Raw genomic sequence first — 23,727 nt, 5'->3', positions numbered from 1 at the left:
TTGGATTGAATCCTGATGACAAACAGTCGAAGTCTTCCAGATGATGACAAATTATTTATTGAGTAATATAATAATAAGCTTGTGAGTTCTTGCACTTTAATACTTTGACCAGTCAAACAAATAAGTAAATTTAGATTAACTAATAATTATGATAATACAGTACACTCTGCTCTGCTCACGTCTTCACTCTAGTTGTTCTCCCCACAAACTGAAGAGCGGGAAACTCCTTATATAGCTCCTGTTAGTGTTGCCATCTAGTGATCATCTGTCTGCACTTACTTTACATTAACTAAACATGTATTAACTCAGAGATCACTACATCCCCCTTTTTTCTGTATTACACTTTTCTATTTACATTATAAAGAAAACTGCACATGAGAAATGCAGTATTCTGTTATGCATTGTACAGTAAATAAGCATGAATCACTCAAAAGTTCATAATTTCATGCGATCTGTTTTTCTTCCACGTCTTGTCGATCTTCTCAGTTTGATTGGAGAGGTAGAAACTTTGATGTTCTGTTGTTTTGTTTCAACAGATTGTTGTATTTGTACATTGAGTTACAGACTGGTTTAGATTCAAATCTGGAAAGATTGGTTTAGGAACTGGAACTTTTAAAAGATCACGTTTGTTTCTTCTAATCAGTCCACCTTCTGAAGTTTTGACTGGATAGGATCTTGTTGAGATTTATTTAAGAACTATTGCAGTGTCAGACCATCCACCATCAGGACATCTGACTCTGACAACATCATGTGCTACGAGAGGTTTTAGCGGTTTTGCAAGTCTGTCATAGTAACTTTGTTGTTTCTCACGTTGCTGATGAATTTTCTTCAAAACACCTATTTGATCTGGATCATCAACTTGAATTTTAGGTAATGTTGTTCTAATTTCACGATTGTACGACATTTGTGCTGGAGTTAGCCTGAATTCAACGGAGAGGTTCTATAGGATAATAAAGCCAAGTAGAAATCCGATTGAGAATCTCTTGCTTTACTCAACAATTGCTTCACAACATGTACACCGTTTCCCACTTTTCCATTCGATTGAGGAAAATGAGGACTTGAAGTGTCGTGATTGAAGTTATATGCTCTCGAAAATTCTGTCCACTCCCAGCTTGCAAAGCACTGACCATTATCTGACATAACGGTTTGCGGTCTGCCATGTCTCAAAAAATGTCTTTACATGCTTTGATCACAGCTATAGAGGTGAGATCAGGTAGTCTCATTACTTCTGGAAAATTGGAATAATAATCAATTTCAAGAACGGAGTCTTTTCCATTTAAAATAAATAAGTCTACACCTACTTTCACTCATGGTGACGTAGTAATGTCATGTTGTTGTAACATTTCTTTGCATTGAGATGGTTGATGTCTCTGACATGTTGAACATAACAATCATTTCTGCAATGTCCTTGTTTATACTGGGCCAGTGCACAGCTTGCCTAGCTCTTCGTTTGAACTTCTAGACGCCAAGACGTCCTTCATGAAGCTTGATTAGCATTTCTGACCTGAAACTTTCTGGAATGAAAATTCTATTATTTCCCAATCGTATGCCATCTAATATTGGACGTTCAGCTTGTATACTTTGATACTGAGGACAGTGTCCTTTTGGCCACCCATGCTGCAGATAATTGATCACTGTACACAAGGTTACGTCCTTCGGTGTTTCAGCTTTCTGCTTCAGCTTTGATTTGGTGCAGGAAGTGTCTCTCTGTATAACTGTAAGTGACCTTCTATATCACTGATTGATTCCAACGGTAGATTTTCTGTGTTGACAGGTCTCGAAAATGTATCTACAATTACTAAATATTTACCAGGACTACAGATTAGAGTGCAATCATATCTCCTTAAATTCATCTCATCCTCTGTAATCTTGGGGCCATATCATTGAGATTTTTATCAATGATATTTACGAGAGGTCGATGGTCAGTTTCAACTGTGAATTTAGGTAGACCGTATACATAATCGTGAAACTTAGATATGCCAGTTACAAGTCCTGAGCATTCTTTTTCCATTTGCTCATCTCTGCACTTTGTTACTGCCATGGCCCTCAATGCATATGAAACGGGTATCCAATTGTTGCGGCCATCTTGCTGGAGTAAGACTGCACCTATGTCATCTTACATACATAGATACATAGAAGCAGTAGGAGCCCTTTTGGCCCTTCGAGCCTGCTCCGCCATTCACCACGATCATGGCTCATCAGCCAATTCATTAGCCTAATCCTGCTTTCTCGCCATAGCCTTTGATCCCATTCTCCCCAAGTGCTATATCTAGTCGCCTTGACTTGCATCTGTCGAGAATTTTGTGGGCTTAGTTGGATCGAAAAAATTCAAGCTTGGAGCTCGTATTAGTTGTTGAGGCCCAGCCATTCTGCATTATGACATCAAGTCCACACAAATTCAGTGTTTTTCTGAATCAATTGACGTAGTGCAACAGTTCTGGAAGATACATTGGAGATGAATTTCCCGAGGAAATTGACAAAACCAAGCAACCTTAGTACAGCTTTCTTGTCTTTCGGTTGCTGCATTTTCTTGATGGCTTCTATCTCTTCTTCATCCAGTCTGATATCATTGGCTGTGATGTTATCACCTAGAAATCTTAACGATGAGGTAGGAAATGTGAATTTTGACTGGCTTAATTTAAACCATACTGACGTATGCGTTAAATTTTTTTACTTAGCCTAACAATGTGCTCTTCCTCAGTGGTAGACCACATAATGATGTTGTCTACATAGACTCGAACACCATCTATGTTTTTGGTCATTTGCTCCATAATTCGGTGAAAACATTTTGAGGCAGAGATGATCCCGAAGAGCATTTTGTTAAAGCAACACCTTCCAAAAGGTGTGTTGAATGTACAGAGGAGCTTGATTGAGTTGTCAAGCTGCATCTGCCAAAATGTGTCCAACTTTGTGAAAATTTGAGTATTCGACATTTCAGAAGTAATTTCTTCTCTTTTGGGAATAGGATCGTGTTCTCTACGTATGTTTTTGTTAAGATCGTTGGGATCCATGCAAATTCTGTTATCTCCTGACGTTTTTTTTTACACAGACCAAGAAACTAACCCAATCATTCGGTTGTGTGACCTTGGATATGATACCTTGAGATTGTAATCTCATGAGTTCTGCTTTCAATCTCTCTCTTAGAGGCGCTGAAACTCTTCTGGGCGGATGGATGATAGGCTTTGCATCTTTTATTAGCAGAATTTTATATTGATATGGCAACGTGCCCATATCATTAAAAACATCAGGGTATTCACTTAGTAACTGTTGAATGTCACCTTCTAATCTTGATGTCTCATTTGTGCATGAAGATCCTTTGAATCAACTGCAACTCCTTGCATGCCTGAGCACCTAATAAAGATCTGTGAACATCCACGATCTCAAAATGCAGTGTTCTCTGAATTTCTCTGTTGAGAGCTGTTAAATGACATGAACCATGTGACATAATATGATTGCCATTATAATCTTTAAATTTACATGCCGCAGGTAAAATCTTGTAATCCCTTGGATGGATAATAAATCCTAACAGTTGAGCAAATTGACAGAAGCACCAGTGTCAAGCTTAAATAATATAGGGCTGTTATTAATATGCACGTTCGTTGTCCATTCATTGTCATTACTAATGATGCTTGCTTGATGGGGAACCTTCTTTGTTGCATGGAGATCTTTTGTTGTTGCTCAAAGACCCGTCGCTGTTGCTCGAAGACCCGTCGCTGTTGCTCGAAGACCCGTCGCTGTTGCTCGAAGACCCGTCGCTGTTGCTCAAAGACCCGTCGCTGTTGCTCGAAGACCCGTCGCTGTTGCTCGAAGACCCGTCGCTGTTGCTCGAAGACCCGTCGCTGTTGCTCGAAGACCCGTCGCTGTTGCTCGAAGACCCGTCGCTGTTGCTCGAAGACCCGTCGCTGTTGCTCGAAGACCCGTCGCTGTTGCTCGAAGACCCGTCGCTGTTGCTCGAAGACCCGTCGCTGTTGCTCGAAGACCCGTCGCTGTTGCTCGAAGACCCGTCGCTGTTGCTCGAAGACCCGTCGCTGTTGCTCGAAGACCCGTCGCTGTTGCTCGAAGACCCGTCGCTGTTGCTCGAAGACCCGTCGCTGTTGCTCGAAGACCCGTCGTTGTTGCTCGAAGATCCGTCGTTGTTGCTCGAAGATCCGTCGTTGTGCTCGAAGATCCGTCGTTGTTGCTCGAAGATCCGTCGTTGTTGCTCGAAGATCCGTCGTTGTTGCTCGAAGATCCGTCGTTGTTGCTCGAAGATCCGTCGTTGTTGCTCGAAGATCCGTCGTTGTTGCTCGAAGATCCGTCGTTGTTGCTCGAAGATCCGTCGTTGTTGCTCGAAGATCCGTCGTTGTTGCTCGAAGATCCGTCGTTGTTGCTCGAAGATCCGTCGGTGTTGCTTGAAGGTCTTTTGTTGCTTGAAGTTCTGTTGTTGTTGCTTCAATGACTCCCACAAAAAATGTGTTTTCCAAAGAAAAACTTTCATCTTCATCTGAAAAAATCTTTTGTGAATTTTTATTTTTCTCAATGGATCTTACATTGAAAAACTTTTTCTGTGCGGAGCCAAATTGCTGCCAATTTACATTGAGAAGCAAAGTGGTTTAATTTTGAGCACTTTAAACAACGTTTTCCTTGAGCACGACAATTCCCTTTAAGTAGACGTTACCACATCTGTGGCACATCATGACGCTGTCTCTCTGACTCACGAGTGACGTTCGCGCATGCACTGACTTCTTCTGCTGAGTTTGACATTTCTGAACGAACCGGGCATGTCCAGAGTTGGAATATGTGCGCACAAGATAGCTGCCATCCTGAACTTGCTCCTTCGCTGCCTGCAACACCATTTTAACTTTTCTCAACCTTGCGGTGGATTTTCCCGCCTTTTTCTCGTGGATAAAATTCCAAGTATTGGTTTTTACTCTGCTCATTTGAAATGCACTTTTCGATAGCAATGTTTAGAGTTAAATCATTTTGCCATAATAGACCTTCTCTTAGATTTTCGTCCATTATTCCATAAACGATCTGATCTCTGATTAAAGAGTTGTGTAAATCAGCAAAAAGAGTCTGGGCTAGAAGTTTAAGATCAGTGCTAAAGGTAGTGATCGATTCTCCATTTTTTTGTAAACGCTTGTGAAACCTGGATTTCATTGGTTTGCATTTTGCAATCATCATCAAATTTTGCGACAATCACCCCGAATTTACGTCAATCTTTGCCTTTAGCAAATATGAACAAATTATAAATTTTGAAAGCTTGCCAGGGGCAGAAGCAAAGCTATGCGTCTAGCTTCAGAGGCTGTATTTAAGTCATGTGCTTTTAAATAGAGCTGGAATTGCTTTTTAAATAACTTCCAATTAAGATGTAAGTTACTGGTAGTCTTCAGAAGTCTGGGAGCCTGCACTTAGTCTATCGAATCGATTTGCTGTCGAGGATCCGTTTGCTGCGATGACTTCCACAGTCAAACAGGCAGTTTCGGAACATTTTCTTTTCTTTTCTAATCTTTTTACTAGTTGTTCTTAAAGCTTGTTTTTACCTGGTGCTATGCTATATTACTGAATTGTAATATAAATATTACTCTTTTGTCTTGCCGAGCTGTATTGAATTCTGATGACAAACAGTCAAAGTCTACCAGATGACAAATTATTTATTGAGTAATATAATAATATGCTCATGAGTTCTTTCACTTTAATACTTTGACTAGTAAAACAAATAAGTAAGTGTAGATTAAACTAACAATTATAAAAATACATTACACTCTGATCTGCTCATGTCTTCACTCTAGCTGTTCTCCACACACACTAACTGAAGAAAGAGCGGGAAACACCTTATATAGCTCCTGTAGTGTTGCCATCTAGCGATCATCTGTCTGCACTTACATTAACTAAACATGTATTAACACATACAGAGGTCACTACAGTAAGTAGCTATATAAACCATATTCAACACATGCCTCAAAGTTAGCAGCAGTCCAAAGCACAGAAAACTGGAAATATGTAAGAATTAGGGATTGCAACTCACTTGCAAGCCATTATGTAACAATGAGGATCTCCGGAAGTTAAATTAACTATGGATTAAGTAGTTTCTAAAAAATACATAATTAAATACGTTTTTATAATACATACTGGTACTTGTAAGCATTATTGGTGTTCAGTGGGTAGAGTCGGATCTCCGGATAGGCCTGCACATTTTCTTTCTGACACATGGAATGGTACTTCTGACAGTCCACGCTGCCCACGTTGACTGTCCCACTCAGCATCTACAAAGACAGGCCATCTGCATTAGAACTTGAAAAGTTTGAACATTTTGACTGCAGTGAAATATACTGGATCAGTGAAATCAACTGGATCAGCATCAGTTTTAGGTGGTTGAAGCAATGCCTGGGATTTTCCGCCCCCAACCGCACGGGGGAATCATGACAGGTGGGAGTAGAAAATGGGTGAAATTTTCCACTGACGAGATTTTCTGCTCCCAATGAAGTCAATGCACTTTCAAATGACTCGCCACATTTTCCAACCCCATCTCCTCCTTGACAGGACATTAACATTCAGCCCAATATCACGAGAGCATAAAAATCCATTTTACATCAGCAGGACAACAGGATCTTATTGTTCACGCTGGATTAATAACAATCTTTATTGTCACAAGTAGGCTTACATTAACACTGCAATGAAGTTACTGTGAAAAGCCCCTCGTCGTCACATTCCAGCGCCTGTACAGGTACGCGGAGGGAGAATTCAGAATGTCCAAATTATCTAACAGCACATCTTTCAGGACTTGTGGGAGGAAACCGGAGCACTCGGAGGAAACCCATCAGGCTCCGCACAGTCAGTGACCCAAGCCGGGAATCGAACCTGGGACCCTGGCGCGGTGAAGCCATAGTGCTAACCACTATGCTACCGTGCTGCCCATATGAATTTTAATGGCGGAGCACTGTGCTGCCCATATGGGTGTTAATGGTGGAGCATGTTTCCTGACACGTAATGTTGAGAAGGACATTTGAATACATTTAAATCTTATGAATACGATTTCTCGTATTATCCACCCATGCTGGCATCTAATTTCACAAGGATCTATAAGCCCCGTACATCTGTCAATCAGCACTTTGTGACTTTGAGGTTTGCTCACCTACCAAGCATTTGCACCTTGTCTCAATGTCCGGCTTCGCGTGTAGTACAATTTCGCTCTCATAGAAAATAGAAGAAGAGGCCATTCGGCTCTTTGAGCCTGCTCCGCCGTTCATTATGATCATGGCTGATCATCAAGTTCAATACCCTGATCCCATCCCCCCATATCCCTTGACCCCTTTAGCCCCAAGAGCGATATTTAATTCTTTCTTGAAGTTGCACAAGATTTGGCCTCAACTACTTTCTGTGGCAGCAAATTCCACAGATTCACAACTCTCTGGATGAAGGAATTTTTCCTCACCTCAGTCCTAAAAGGTTGACCCCTTATCCTCAAACTATAACCCGTCGTTCTGGACTCACCCCCACCATCGGGAACATTCTTTCTGAATCTGAATCTGCCCTGTCTAATCCGGTTTGAATTTTGTACGTTTCTATGAGATCCCCTCTTGCTCTTCTAAACTGCAATGAATATAATACTAACCGATTTAGCCTCTTCTTATATGACAGTCCCACCATCCCAGGAATCAGCCTGGTAATCCTCAGATGAGAGCATCAGAACAAGGTGCAGGAGTAGGCCATCTGGCCCCTCGAGCCTGCTCTGCCATTCAATAAGATCATTGCTCATCTTTTTGTGGACTCAGCTCCACTTACCAGCCCACTCATCAGAACCCTTAATTCCTCGTCATGTGAGAGTACCTTTAAGAAATGGGTGTTTATAAATGGGTGTATATATAAATATCTGTACTGAGAGAACCTTTAAGAAATGGGTGTTTACTACTGCAGTGATGTCAGAGAGTGGGTGGAGTTGGGCTGTCTGTCAGCCTTTTACTTTCATTTTAGGCTGTTTGCTGCAGGGTGTGTTTTAGTTTCATTTTCAGTGTTGGAGCTAAAGCCAGACAGAGCAGGTGTACTGTTGATCTCTCTGCCATCAAAATACTATCTCTTGATCATTTGGTGAATTCAGAATTATAAATGTTCTCAGTAGTGAATGTAAACCTAATGTGCTTCTGTTTAAAGGTTTTTTTTAAAAAAGTCTTCTGGATGTTAAAAGGACATCGTAAAGGATTACTTAGTGTTGTAGCCTTTGGGGGTTATATTTGAATTAATGGTTGCTAAGATGTTCACTGTATGTTTTAAAAAGGTTAACGAGTTCATAGAATAAACATTGTTTTTGCTTTAAAAAATACTTTTCCATTTCTGCTCTACCACACCTGTAGAGTGGGCCGTGTGCTCCCCATACCACAATCTATTAAAAGTTGTAGGTCAGGTGAACCCATTGATACACTTTGGGGTTCTCTAAATCCTGGCCCATAACACTTTACTGATCAAAAACCTATCTTTGCCTTTAAAACATTCACTGGGCAGAGAATTCCACAGATTTACAACCTCGTGGGTGAAGAAGTTCCTCCTCAATTCAGTCCTAAATTTGGGGCGGCATGATGGCGCAGTTGGTTAGCACTGCTGCCTCCGGTGCTGAGGACCCGGGTTCGATCCCGGCCCCGGGTCACTGTCTGTGTGGAGTTTGCACATTCTCCCCATGTTTCATCCCCACAACCCAAACATGTGCAGGTTAGGTGAATTGGCCATACTAAATTGTCCCTTAATTGAAAAACAAAATATTTGGGTACTCTAAATTTATAAAAAAACACTCCTAAATCTGTTCCTCCTTATTCTGAGGCTATGCCCCCGAGTTCCCGTTTCACCCGCCAGTGTAAACAACCTCCGTGTTTCTATCCTATCTATTCCCGTCATAATTTTTCATGTTTCTCTAAGATTCCCCTCTCATTCCTCTAAATTCCAATGAGTATAATCCCAGTCTACTTAGTCTCTCGTCATAAACCAATTCTCTACACTCCGGAATCAACCCAGTGAATCTCCTCTGCACCCCCTCCAGTGCCAGTGCATCCTTTCTCACGGAGACAAAACTGTTCACAGTATTCCAGGTATGTCCTCACCAGCACCCTATGCATCTGCAACATAACCTCCTTGTTTTTAAACTCTATCCCTCTAGCAATGAATGACATTGCAAGGTGTCTAAGGAACCTTGGTGAGTTACTGCAGTGCATCTTGTAGATTGTACACGAGGCTGACACTGTTCGTCGGTGGAGGGTTTGAATGTTTGTGGAAGGAAGAGCAATCAAGTCGGCTGCTTTGTCCTGTATGGTGTTGAGCCTTTTGAATGTTGATGGACCTGCACTCATCCAGGCAAGTGGAAAGTATTCCATTGCACTTCTGACTTGTGATCGATGACAGGCATTTGGGGGTGGGTGGGTGTAATTGAGTTACTAGCCGTAGGATTCCTAGTCTTTGACCTGCCAGTATTAATGTGGCTAGTCTAGTTCAGTTTCTGATCAATGGTAACCCCCAGGATGTTGATTGTGTGGGATTCAGCGATGGTGATGCTATTGAATGTCAAGGGGCGGTGGTTAGGTCCTCTCTTGTAGGAGATGGTCATTGCCAGGCACTTGTGTGGCATGAATGTAACTTGCCACTTGTCAACCCAATCCTTGGACGTGAACTTCTTCATTATCTGAGGATTGATGAATGGTGCTGAACATCGTGCAGTCATCTGCAAACATCCCCACTTCTGACCTTATGATGGAAGGGAGGTCATTGATGAAGCAGCTGAAGATAGTTTGGACGAGGACACTACCCTGAGGAACTCCTGCAATGATGTCCTGGAGTTGAAATGATTGACCCCCAACCAGGGCAGCACCGTAGCATTGTGGATAGCACAATTGCTTCACAGCTCCAGGGTCCAGGTTCAATTCCGGCTTGGGTCACTGTCTGTGCGGAGTCTGCACATCCTCCCCGTGTGCGTGGGTTTCTTCCGGGTGCTCCGGTTTCCTCCCACAGTCCAAAGCTGTGCAGGTTAGGTGGATTGGCCATGATAAATTGCCCTTAGTGTCCAAAATTGCCCTTGGTGTTGGGTGGGGTTACTGGGTTATGGGGATAGGGTGGAGGTGTTGACCTTGGGTAGGGTGCTCTTTCCAAGAGCCGGTGCAGACTCGATGGGCCGAATGGCGTCCTTCTGCACTGTAAATTCTATGATAATCTTCCTTTGTGCCAGGCATGACTCCAACTAGCTCATTCGCAATAATTTGTGCCGTCAACTCATTTACCTCGTTTTGAATGCTACAAGCATTCAGGTAAAGTGCCCTTATGCTAGTTTTTATACCTTCCTTTTGAACCCTAACACCTCCATTCATAATATCTCCTGTGTTCTTCTTCCCTTTAAATTTTTTCACAATTTTTCATTTAGTTGAACCCACCTCCCCACGTGCTAACCTGCTATTTTGCTTCCCATTAACCATTATACTTCCTATAGTTTTAACCTTCGCTTCCCCCCCCCCCCCCCCTTGCTAGTTTAGTCCCTGTGACCACCCTATTTATCTTTTCCGCTGGAACACTGGTTCCACATTGGTTCAGGTGAAGACTGTCCCAATAGTACAGATCCCTCCTGTTCCAGTACTGATGCACATGCTCCAAGAAATGAAACCCCTCTTTCCCACACCACTCCTTTAGCCACGTATTTACTTCCCTAATTTTCTCATCCCTGCCAATTCGCAAGTGGCTCGGGTAGTAATCCAGAGATTATAACCCTCGAGGATCTGCCTTCCTAGTTTTGCTACCGAAGCGGGTAACCTTACATTTATCCACATTTTCCTGCATCTGCCATGCATATGTCCTCTCACTCAGCCTGTCCAGATCCTGCTGATGCATCTCTGTATCCTCCTACAGCTCACCCTCCCACCCAACTTTGTATCATCTGCAAATTTGCAGATAATACTTTTAGCTCCCTCGTCCAAATCATTAATATATAATGTGAACAGTTGGGGTCCTCGCTCAGATCCCTGCGGTTCCCCACCAGTCACTGCCCGCCAATCAGAAAAAGACCATTTATTCCAACTCTTTGCTTCCTGTCTGCTGACCAACTTCCTATCCATCTCAAGGCACTACCCGTAATCACAAGTGCTTTGACTCATGTATTAATCTGCTATGTGAGACCTTGAAAAATGAATGAAAATCGCTTGTCACGAGTAGGCTTCAATGAAGTTACTGTGAAAAGCCCCTAGTCGCCACATTCCGGCGCCTGTTCGGGGAGGCTGGTACGGGAATTGAACCGTGCTGCTGGCCTGCCTTGGTCTGCTTTAAAAGCCAGCGATTTAGCCCAGTGAGCTAAACCAGCCCCTTGTCGAAAGCTTTCTGAAAGTCTAAATAAACCACATCCACCGGTTCTCCCTGGTCAACACTACTAGCTACATCTTCGAAGAATTTTACTAGATTTGGCAAGCATGATTTTCCTTTTGTAAATCCATGCTGCCTTTGTCTGATTGCACCACTGCTTTCCAAATGATGTGCTATGAAATCCTTGATAATGGATCCAGCAACTGGACGGCACGGCCGCACAGTTAGTACTGTTGCTTCACGGCTCCAGGGTCCCAGGTTCCATTCCTGGCTTGGGTCACTGTCTGTGAGGAGTCTGCACCTTTTCCCAGTGACTGCGTGAGTTTCCTCCGGGTGCTCCGGTACATCCCACAGTCCAAAGATTAGGTGGATTGGCCATGCTAAATTGCCCTTAGTGTCCGAAAAAAGGTTAGGTGGGGTTGCTGGGTTGCGGGGATAGGGTGGAGGTGTGGGCTTAAGTCAGGTGCATCAGGGGCCGGTGCAGACTCGACCGGCCAAATGGCCTCCTTCTGCACTGTAAATTCTAGGATTCTATAATTATTTGTTCTCTCTGTACCTCCCTTTTTGAATAGCAGGGTTACATTCGCTACCCTCCAATCTGTAGGAACCATCCCAGAATCCAAAGAATTTTGGAAAATGATCACCGATGGATCTCAGGGGTGTATCACAGGCAAGGCTCTACCTACCAGATCAGCTGTAAGGGGGATGCGCTGAGGGAGGAGCCGCAGGGCAAGGCCTCCACCAAAAATGTACAGGCTGTGGAATGGGCTGCAGGACAAAGCTTCCACTTAGGACGGGATGAAAGTGGATGCATTCAACCATATGGCTCATGGGGTTCGGGTTGGCAGCATCATCCCCTGGGCCAGAACAGGGAGAAATGTCTGAGACATAAGCAGGCTGGGGACAGAACTGGAAGATGGCAGACTGACGCGGACTATCCCATGTAAGTAAACTGTCATTCCTGCCCAGCATATTGTGTGAAAGGCATGGTTGCTGCAGTGGGTGCCTCTGTCTGACAGATTTTGGTTTCAATAATGGGCCAGGGTTGACACATTCACAGTCAGGGTAAGTTTTCGATGGTTAAACGGAATAGTAGAGCCAGAGGTGCTCAAACGTTCACTGTGCAACAGAGCTCAAGAAGGGGTTGGATAATTTGCAGAGTGGTGTTGGGGTGGCTGGCCGTGATACTCTGCTATTGGACCACCTGCTTAAAATGGTGGCCTGATAGCGGTCCCTGGGAATCCATAGTATTCCAAGTCATGCATAAAGAAGGCTGCCACCCGCCGCTGTACACCGGCGCCCCCTCCGCCCCACACCAGACGGCGACCATAAGCCATCCGCCAGCAGTCTGCTCGCACCCTACCCTGAACATGCCAACACCCATACCGCATGCCATGGCTGGGTGCCCTGGCCACAAAGGCCACCAGCTCCCCAACCCCTTTGCCGCCTGTGTCTGACTGCATAACACTTCGTACTTTTCTCTCCCCCACCTCCACCCAAGGAAACGGCGACGCACAACCACAGGACAGCAGACCAGAGGGGAACTGCTGGGCCTGTGGCCCCTCACCGTCGCAGAGGTTTGGATACTGTACCTGGTCGGTGGGCCAAGAGAGAGGGCAGTTGCTGAAGTGAAGGTCGGCATCGGGCAAGCAAGTGAACCCCCACTGAGCTGCAGTGTCTCTATGGCACGTGTGGCACCACCCCCACCACCCCCACACCCCCTCAACCTGTGATCCAACTGTGCGTCACGTCTTGTGTTTTGCAGGATCACCTGGCGAGGAGCCGGGCCCTTCTGGTGACCCCCGTCCTGGCCACAACCCCAAAACAACACCACCGACCAGGCAGCAGCAGACAGTGACACGAGCCCCAGACGCCAGTCCGTGAAATCCTGGAGCACCAGTCTGCGGAAGACACTGATTTTCTGAAACAGCTGTCTCCAACACTCTCCACCATCCCGGAGACACTCACCTTGGTTGGGCACTTGATTGAAGAGGCTTCTGGGGCACTATCTCGTATGCACCACACATGTGGAGCTCATCAGGTGGAGGTAGGAACCCCCAAGTGGGGGGGGAGGGGAGCATGGAGAGAGAGCATGGAGACCCTGGTCAAGGTGAGAGCAGGCCTCCAGGACTAGCAGCGGCAGGTGGTGGAGCTCGCTCCAGCCATACCATCATTTCAAGGAGTAGCCTGGGGCTCATCAGGCACCACGAGGGAGGTGTAGGTGATGGGTCCAAGGCCGCTGACCCCAGCAGAGAGGGGTGCTGGAACACCACAGTGCCTCTCCCCTCCTGTCCCTGGTGCAGCAGAAGGGCTGCGGGCAGAATAGGGTGGCACCACATGGAGCCTGGAACACCTGAGAGACTGCAGGGCAGTCCAGGCTTGTTCGCTCCAGAGGACAGCCTCCAAGGGGACCCAGGTCACAAGGTGAGAATCACAGCAGGCCGCCTCCACACCTGACCTACCACCTGGTGATCCACCTAGAAGTAGCGTTAGGGCCTGCAAGACCAAAAAGGTAGACACCAATTAAGTTTACACGGGTGCAGCACATGGGATAGTGTTAGGGGTAGGGCACAGATTTGTACAAAAATGTTCACTTTTTCACAATAAATATCTGTGCACAAACATTTCAATCTGCCTCAGTGTTCGGTCAGAAGGGTGCGATGGATAGGTTGGCCTGGGCTGACTGCGGAGGGGGCGCTGGGGGGTGGGGCGGAGTGCGGGGAGATGGGCGGCATTGGAGGTGGGAACGGGCCAGGCCCACAGTTCAGCCACAGCTCACCACCCCGGTACCCAGCCCCACTCCACCCCAACCCCCTTTCACCTCAGCCACCCCAAGGGTTTGGTGGGACCATGTGATGGAATGATCAGCTTGCATGCAGGGATCACCCAGGTGGGCGGTGGATAGTGCTACCGCGGACAGGAGTCAGGCGTGGTCGAATGATGCAGAGCACCAGAACTCATCTTGGAGCGAGTCCTTATGATCCTCCATCCCATGGACGTGACCCACTGTTACGGCCAACCCAGGGCCCGCAAGCCACAGTGAGGCAGGTAGGAACCATGGATGGGGTTGGAGATGCTGCAGGGGGGAAATGGGAGGGGGTGGGTGGGATGGGATGTTCGTGTCACTGGCCAGGCCCCCTTGTCGGTGAAACTGGAGGCGATTAGAGTGTCCTGTGCGTGCCGGCCCTGGCGCATACATTGTGTGGCCTCCTGTGCCTGCCATGACCCCATGCTTTGCCCATCCTGGCCCTCATCTGCATCCTCGTCGGATGAGGCCTGGCGTTCATCTTCCTTCTCCAGCATGTCGCCCGTCTGTCGCACAATATTGTGGAGGACGCAGCAGACTACCACGATGTGGGAGACTCTTCTAGCGCTATTCTGCAGGGTGCCCCAGAACGATCCAGGCGCCTGAACCGCATCTTCAAAACACCGATGCACTGCTCGATCATGGCCCTGGTCGCGGCATGGGCGACGTTGTTGTGGGTCTCCGCGTTGGTCTGTGGCCTACGGGTAGGCGTCATCAACCATGACCGCAATGGATAACCCCATTCTCCCAACATCCAACCCCTCACCCGGGGGGTGCGCCTAGGTGGTGTCGGGAACCACCGAGTGTGCCAGGAAGAACGCATTGTGCACGCTGCCTGGGTATCGGGTGCAGATATGCAGGATGTGCATGTTGTGGTCACACACAAGCTGTACGTTCATCGAGTGGAACACCTTTCGGTTTGTGATGACCGGCCCATTATATGCTAGTTCTCGTCATGGCCATGCATCCGTCAATCACCATGTACTTGGGGCATCCAGGCAATGACAGCAAACCCCACTGCCCGAGCATCCTGGTGGGCTTGGTCCATATTGAATTTGATATATTGTGCTAACAGGGCCTCTGTGATGGCGCGGATGCCCCTGTGCACCAAGGTCTGCAAGATTCCAGACAGGTTCCCACTTGGAGCCTGGAAGGACCCTGTGGCGAAAATATCCATGATGACCGTCACCTTGATGGTCACCAGTTGTTTGCGGAGGGGGGGGGGTTAGGGTAGGTGCATCCATACGACCGGTGTCACTTTGTGCAACCACAGACCACGGTGGTCGATCAGTGGGATGCGCAGCAAAGTGGTTGTCTTGCAGGCCGTGGCAATAGCAGTCCAATAACCAGGACAACACCCTGGTCCCAGGGGTCACCCCAATGCCATGGCCCATCCCCTGGCCATCACCATTACAATCCCCCCTCCCCCCGCTGACGCCCGGTTTCCCTCAGCTAGTCATGCAAGCGGCAGGACTACTCAGACTGACTGTGTCAACAAGTCAGTGGATTAAATATATAACGACTACCAAAGCAGAGTTTTAGTGAAGGGCAGGGATGATCCTAACATCAGATGTGTTCCTCTGCACCATATTAATAACTATTGAACTTGACTTGAGTGATCCACAATGCAGAAATAGGATCAGTTTGGCAATTGTTTTCTAGCAGGTCTTGGAAACCCTTTTCCAGCATAATGAGGCTAGATAGCACAGGATAGCAGTTCACACCTGCATGAACCATGCTGAATTTGTCTTACATAGCCAATTTTGCGGTGCAGAAAAGATGCAAATTAAAATTTGAATTAACAAATTATTCAAATTCAAGGTCTTGAATAAAGTGGCAAATTTTCAAAGCTTTTTAAATAGGAGACAGGTTGAGCATAAATCCAATTGAATTAACAGAAAATATAAATTAAGTAAATTTACGTTGGCAGTTTCTTAGGCCCCAGTTATTCATAATCCATATCAATGAGTTGGATGTGGAAACAAATATAATATTTATAAGTTTGCTGATGACACAAAGTTAGGCGGACATGTGAGTTGTGAAGAGGATGTAAAGAGGCTTCAAGGGCTTTAGACAGGCTAAGTGAGTGGACGGGAACATAGCAAATGGAATATAAAGTGGAAAAATGCGAAGTTATCCATCTTGGTAGGAAAAACAGAAATGCAGAGCATTTCTTAAATGGTGAGAGATTAAGTGGTGATGTCTATAGGGACCTGGGTGTTTTTGTTCATATGTCATTGCAAATCAACATGCAGCTACAGCAAACAATTAGGAAGGCAAATGTATGTTGGTCATTGTTGCAAAGGGATTGGAGTACACACGTAATAAAGTCTTGCTACAATTGCACTGAGCCTTGGTAAGACCTCACCTAGAATACCATATACAGTCTTATCTAAGAAAGGGTATATTTGCCGTACAGGGAGTGCACCGAAGGATCACCAGACTTAATTATGAGATGGTGGTATTGACCTATGAGGAATAATTGAGGAGACAGGGCCTACATTCTAGAATAGGGACCCTAATAGTTTAAGAATAAGAGGTAGGTCATTTCAGACCGAGATGCAGAGGAATTTATTTTTCAGAGGATGGTGAATCTTTAAAATTCTCTACCTTAGAAAATTGTGGAGGCTTAGTCATTGAGTATCTTCAAGTCAGAGATCAATAGATTGCTAGATATTAAAGGTATCAAGGGATATGGTTAGAGATGGCATTATGATTATAGATCAGCCACAATCTAGTTGAATGGCGGAGCAGGCTCAAGGGATTCATTAGTCTTTGTACCATTTACTAAATAAGAAACTCATGCAAGTAATTGGCAATTTACTTTACTTTGGGCAAAAACAGTTTGAACAAAAACAATTTGAAGAACAGTCTTTTTACAGGATTCCTCCACTGAATTGAAAATCAGATCACAGCAATCTCAAGTTACCTTTTGGGTGAGTGCAAAGGGACAAATATTTTTCTTACCCTGGCCATTCTCTTCCATTCTGGCATTAAAGCTTGGCAAGGGCCACACCATGGAGCATAGAAATCCAACATCCAAATTTCATCTTGTGCTCTCCTTCTAACTAATTCTTCAAAGTTCTCTGGTGTTAGTGCAATTACGGAGGGGTTCATGAGATCCTACTCAAACAATAAACAAAACAAACAATATAAATCAGTAGCAAATTTAAAAATAATTATTAAAGCAAATAACTGTCGTGTAAAAACTTCATACCTGAATGAACTCCAAAAGTTGATCAGCTGTATGATGGCCTTCATATTCGTGAACATTGGATTGATTGAATATTAATGTTGTTGGATAAGCTTGGATGCCATGCTTGAAAAGCAATACAAAAATTATTAATTTTTAACTTAATTTTTTTCATCAAGCCCAACTTCTCCTCAGGACCTCCCCCTAAACTGCTTTCTCTGTTTAGATTCTCTATTTTCACCCCCCAACATTACCTCACCTCCATTCACCCAATACTATCTCCAAGCTTATCTTGTCGATAAGATCTACCTTGTGCTCCCCGACTCCATTATCACTAAACTACTGAATATCCAACTTCACCTTCCTGACTCCAATGCTAACTGACATTATAAATGGTCTCTCTACTGTTCAAAATTACCAGCACAATCTCCCTCTTGAAAAATCTCACTCTTCCAACAAAACAAACAAAGAACAAAGAAATGTACAGCACAGGAACAGGCCCTTCGGCCCTCCAAGCCCGTGCCGACCATGCTGCCCGACTAAACTACAATCTTCTACACTTCCTGGGTCCGTATCCCTCTATTCCCATCCTATTCATGCATTTGTCAAGATGCCCCTTAAATGTCCCTATCGTCCCTGCTTCCACCACCTCCTCCGGTAGCGAGTTCCAGGCACCCACTACCCTCTGCGTAAAAAACTTGCCTCGTACATCTACTCTAAACCTTGCCCCTCTCACCTTAAACCTATGCCCCCTAGTAATTGACCCCTTTACCCCGGGGAAAAGCCTCTGACTATCCACTCTGTCTATGTCCCTCATAATTTTGTAGACCTCTATCAGGTCGCCCCTCAACCTCCGTCGTTCCTGTGAGAACCACCCGACTTTATTCAACCGCTCCTCATAGCTAATGCCCTCCATACCAGGCAACATTCTGGTAAATCTCTTCTGCACCCTCTCTAACGCCTCCACATCCTTCTGGTAGTGTGGCGACCAGAATTGAACACTATACTCCAAGTGTGGCCTAAGGTTCTATACAGCTGCAACATGACTTGCCAATTCTTATACTCAATGCCCCGGCCAATGAAGGCAAGCATGCCGTATGCCTTCTTGACTACCTTCTCCACCCGTGTTGCCCCTTTCAGTGACCTGTGGACCTGTACTCCTAGATCTCTCTGACTTTCAATACTCTTGAGGGTTCTACCATTCACTGTATATTCCCTACCTGCTTTAGACCTTCCAAAATGCATTACTTCACATTTGTCCGGATTAAACTCCATCTGCCATCTCTCCGCCCAAGTCTCCAAACAATCTAAATCCTGCTGTATCCTCTGACAGTCCTCATCGCTATCCGCAATTCCACCAACCTTTGTGTCGTCTGCAAACTTACTAATCAGACCAGTTACATTTTCCTCCAAATCATTTATATATACAACAAAGAGCAAAGGTCCCAGCACTGATCGCTGCGGAACACCACTGGTCACAGCCCTCCAATTAGAAAAGCATCCTTCCATTGCTACTCTCTGCCTTCTATGACCTAGCCAGTTCTGTATCCACCTTGCCAGCTCACCCCTGATCCCATGTGACTTCACCTTTTGTACTAGTCTACCATGAGGGACCTTGTCAAAGGCCTTACTGAAGTCCATATAGACAACATCCACTGCCCTACCTGCATCAATCATCTTTGTGACCTCCTCGAAAAACTCTATCAAGTTAGTGAGACACGACCTCCCCTTCACAAAACTATGCTGCCTCTCACTAATACGTCCATTTGCTTCCAAATGCCCTTGAAAATAACTTCAGAATCTTTAACCTCCCTTTCCTATGCAAAGTCCTTAAATGTGTCATCTCCTAGATCCATCTCGGTGTTCCTGTAGCATCATGTCTGAATCTCCCTAATCAGCTTTAAGCTCCTCCTGGTGGAGAGAAGCAACTCCAATCAAAAATCAAGAATGAAAGCTCGGTCACTGGTATATTACCACTCTTCATCCTCTTTGACCACACCACACTCTTCCAATGCCTCTCCTCAATCATCCAGTTCAATGGAACGGCCCTCACTTGATTTTGCTCCTCTTTATTTGATTTTAAGTAAGAACCCCTCCAGCATTGACTTCTCTTCCTGTCCAGCTACCTCTAAGCTCCAACAAGGATCTACCTTGGTATCTGCTGAACACTGGCAACATCAAGCACAGGCATGGGTCAGCTTCAGTATGGATGCGGCAAGATGGCACAGTGGTTAGCACTGCTGCCTCACAGCTCCAGGTTCCCGGGTTCAATTCTGGCCTCGGGTGACTGTCTGTGTAGAGTTTGCACTTTCTCCGAGAGTCTGCGTGGGCTTCATCCCTGTGCTCTGGTTTTCTCCCAGTCTAAAGATGTGCAGTTTAGGTGGATTGGCCATGCTAAATTGCCCCTTAGTGTCCAAAAGGTTAGGTGAGGTTACGGGGATAAGTGGGGGCGTGGGCTTTAGTAGGGTGCTCTTTCCAAGGGCTGGTGTAGACTCGATGGGCCAAATAGCATCCTTCTGCACTGCAAGTTCTATGAAACTAGCATGTTCGCCACAATCCATGATTTTGCACAGCAAAGGTATGAGAATACCACCTCAGCGATGCTCCTGGCACCAGTGGGACACAGGCATGGTTCTGCGCTAATGAAACCACTTAGCTTCTGAGAGAATCCCGCCCTATGTTTCGAAGAATAAAATATATTAAATTGAAACATATAAAATTCTTAAGGCATTTGAAAGCGCAAGTGCTGGAAAAATGTTTTCCCTGGCTGGGGAATCTAGAACATGAAGTCAAAGTATTAGAATAGGCACCCATTTAGGACAAAGATGTAGAGACATTTCTAAACATTGTGGAGTATATTCAAGGCAGAGACAACATAGTTTTGGGAACTAAAGGTTATAGAGATAGTGCAAGAAGGTTGAGCTGAGGTAGGTCAGCCATGACCTTGTTGAACGGCAAAACACTGTCAAAAGTGCCAAATGGCCTACTCCTATGTATTATGTTCTTAAAGGCCTCAAATTTTAAAGTTCACAGCTCTTGTTTAAATCTCTTCATAGCCTTACTCCTCCTCATCTCAAACATACCCAGACTCAATAAAACTAGCTCTACAAAACTCTCCTCCTGATAAATACCGGTTTTCTTCTTTCTCACCCCTACTAATGGCTGCCGTGCCTTCAGCTGTCCAGGGGCCTTATACTGTGGAATTCGCTTTGTAGGGAATGCCTTTCCAAATTTCTTAAAACGCATCTGTTCCACCAAGCACTTGTCCATTCCATTTACTTTCTTTTTTTTTTTTAAATGTAGAACTCTGTGAAGGGCCATACTTTAGATTAAAAATGCTTTTTAAATGTAATTTAAACACTAGTAAGGAAAATGTTCATACTCACTGTATTGCACAGACTCTCATGGATTGTACAATCTAATGTTCCGAACTTAAGTTGACCAACCAATTGTTTGGAAGCTTTACGCAGTTCAGGCAAAAGGGCACGACAAGGAGGACACCACTGAAAATGTTGAAGACATATTTTAGCTTTCAGTCACAGATAACATCAATAAACTATGTACAAAATATCTTATATTGATTATGTAATTTATTATAGCTACATACAAACAGCATATGTGGAAAGGATCCAATAGGTTTAATTGATATTTGTGATTTGTCAGTATATCTCAAGTGAATCTTTAATGAATTTCCATGGCAAAATCAATGTAAGCAAATGCAAATGTTTGCTCCATACAAATAACTGACATCAGGTACGGTATTGGATTTGCTGTGGTCTCATTCAAAGTAAAATAGATAGAAACTCTGTGATTAGCCTCGTGTTCTTTTTTTAAATTTAGAGTACCCAATTATTTATTTTCCAATTCAGGGGCAACATATTGTGGCCAATCCACCTAACCTGCACAATTTTTGGGTTGTGGGGGTAGACACGGAGAGAATGTACAAACTCCAGGTGGACAGTGACCCAGGGCAGGGATTCGAACCCGGGTCCTCAGTGCCGCAGTCCCAGTGCTAACCACTGTGCCGCGTGCCATCCTTGCCTCAGCGTATTTCAATGGGATCCGGTTAGACATTAGACCAATTATGGACAGAATTTACCTAGTGTCACAAAGTACGCTGATGTTATCTGCGAGGGTACCCAACTTGAAACATTGGTAGATGAGGTACCAAAAGACCGCAACGGGGGGGGGGGGGGGGGGGGAAGAGACGGGACTGGTCCCTCTGCTTTCTGAGACTGCGGGATGGTAACTGCCTCTCCTGGCATCCCGGAGGCTGGTAAATTATACCTTTGTTATTCTTTGGTTATACATTCCGTGTATTCAGCTGTCTGCTCCCATCAACTTCCTTGACTGTACATTATATATAATCGTCTATAATCTGTTTCGCCTCCATAAACTATTCTCACTTGATTATCTAAACTGACATTCTAAACTCATTACTGGGAGAGATGCATACCAATTAAGACCCTTTGAATACTGTCTACTGTTGTTTCCAGGTGGATTCATGACACCTAACTCCATGGAGACAACTTTGGTGGCTGGGAATGGCATGGGGTGGGAGGGAAAAACAGAGTTGAAAAATTTAGGAAAAAGCGTTGGCTTAGTTCGCTGATATGCCTCCGCATATTTCCCAGAGCTGGGAGTGCAGTGGCTAATGGTTGGCAGCAGAGGTCATATAGTTATGACAATTATTGATGTAATGAGCAGGTATTTCTTGAACAGACTGTAATTTTGCCAAATGAATAAGGGATACTGACTTTGTCTGCAGCCTGCTTACTCAGAGGAGACAAGAGCAGAATGAGAGATCAGAGTGGCATGAGATGAATATGAAGTTTTAAATTGAAGGGCCAGCCTAGAAATCCGAACGCCATCTGTCTGCAAAGTTCTGCAAATGGATGTGCCTCACTTACAGATATCCATGAGCTAGTACTGGGTGGGAGGGATTGATTATCTGTAACATCGTTGTTATTCCACCTCCACCTTCAGCTGCGCTCTCTTGGTCTATTCAGATCAGTAGCACTCAGCCTTCACTGTGGGGCTGCAGGTCGCCTTTCCCTTTGAGAGCCCTGATTGGCTCACCTGCCTCCACAGTCCCCCTTTCATTCTTAATTGGACCACAGATGTAGAGGTGGCCTACTAATTGTCTTCCTCCTGTAAAATTAAGCCGGAAGGTGCACTACTGAAAAGTGCAAGTTCAGAACCGAGAATCAGTCCTGACATCAGGGTCCCGACGCTTGCAGCAGAACTGTGCCGCTACTTCTGTTACGTTTAGATAGGCTCAAATCTAGATCTTTGGGTTGAAATTACGATCATCTCATCCATTAATTTCTCTCAAAACGTGGTACTGAGTTTTCACAAAAACTACTATGAAACATAGCCAAAAAGTTTAATAAATATCACTTTCTAACACAACAGCATCCCGAGTAACTGGTGGGGGAATTTATCTCTACCAGTACTTGCCAGAAGGAGATTAAAGACAATCTAGTTAGAAAATATCGGAGGAGTGTTCAGCGTCTGCTTATTCTGAGAGTAAAAATAAGCCGAGCAACAGTTCATTTTGATTTGGTACAAAAATAAAAATATGGTGCTTTATTACTGTATTTTTTGTCGCATATATTTATGATATATTTATGTAATATATAAACACCATATAATAAAATTATATCATAATATTAAACAAAAATTGACATCCACTTATCATTAATATGAATTAAACCCAGTGATGTGGGGATTAGAAGGGGAAGCTCCCAATTAAGAGATGACATTCCTAATTTTTCCACAATAGAACAATGCCAGCTTCCTGTTTCTTTGATAATATCAGCAGCGTTACTTACAATCAGGCTGCCTGCTGTAGCATCAAAAAGCTAATTTCCAAGAGCATTTTGGAACAAAATGCAATTTATTAATTTTTGTATGAATCATAAATTCATACATGAAAGTGCAAAGTAGGTCACGACAAAAGCAAAAATCTTTTATTAAATGTAGTTTTTTTAATAAACATTTGAGTTGAAAACCTCCATGAAGAGAACATTTTAAATTGTCTTGGGCCTAATTCTACTGTTGAGTGCACATTTTGAATTCTTCAAGCCATGCTGTTGATTATGAGTTGACAGCAGTGACCACATTTACAAATGTGAGATTTGAGACTTTTCTTCAGAGGTCTTGCATTAAAATGCTTTGCAATATGTTCTTAATTCCTGTCAGATCTCAGAAAATGAGGACTGATTTTTGGTCTGCATGAAGCCTTAAGCGGAAGGACAGCCACAAAAAATTGTTTTTATTATTTGTTCAACATTAAGTATCTACATTAGTCTCAGAATGCGGTAATGAGGCTTCTATCTCACAATATACAGAGTGCCACAGCAAACACCATTTTGACCCTCTACAGGACAGTACAATTCAATAACAAGTAGTCACAAGGCATTTG

The 23,727-nt window shown here is 44.5% G+C and overlaps 1 protein-coding gene across 1 annotated transcript in view; it reads right to left on the bottom strand.

Annotated features, from left to right (window-relative positions):
• dnajc10 (DnaJ (Hsp40) homolog, subfamily C, member 10) overlaps positions 1–23,727 on the bottom strand; it is a 123,746-nt gene that overhangs the window by 32,797 nt on the left and 67,222 nt on the right. The window contains exons 15-18 of the mRNA XM_072477641.1: positions 20,687–20,803; positions 17,325–17,426; positions 17,075–17,230; positions 6,112–6,245 (exon numbers count right to left, since the gene is read on the bottom strand). Coding sequence (XP_072333742.1) covers positions 6,112–6,245; positions 17,075–17,230; positions 17,325–17,426; positions 20,687–20,803 — 509 coding nt within the window. The remainder of the gene's footprint in view (positions 1–6,111; positions 6,246–17,074; positions 17,231–17,324; positions 17,427–20,686; positions 20,804–23,727) is intronic.

This window comes from Scyliorhinus torazame, chromosome 2 (genome assembly GCF_047496885.1).
Source record: "Scyliorhinus torazame isolate Kashiwa2021f chromosome 2, sScyTor2.1, whole genome shotgun sequence".
NCBI classification, from domain to species: domain Eukaryota; kingdom Metazoa; phylum Chordata; class Chondrichthyes; order Carcharhiniformes; family Scyliorhinidae; genus Scyliorhinus; species Scyliorhinus torazame.
Note: the sequence above shows the minus strand (reverse complement) of the source record. Positions and strands in the feature narration are given on the sequence as shown.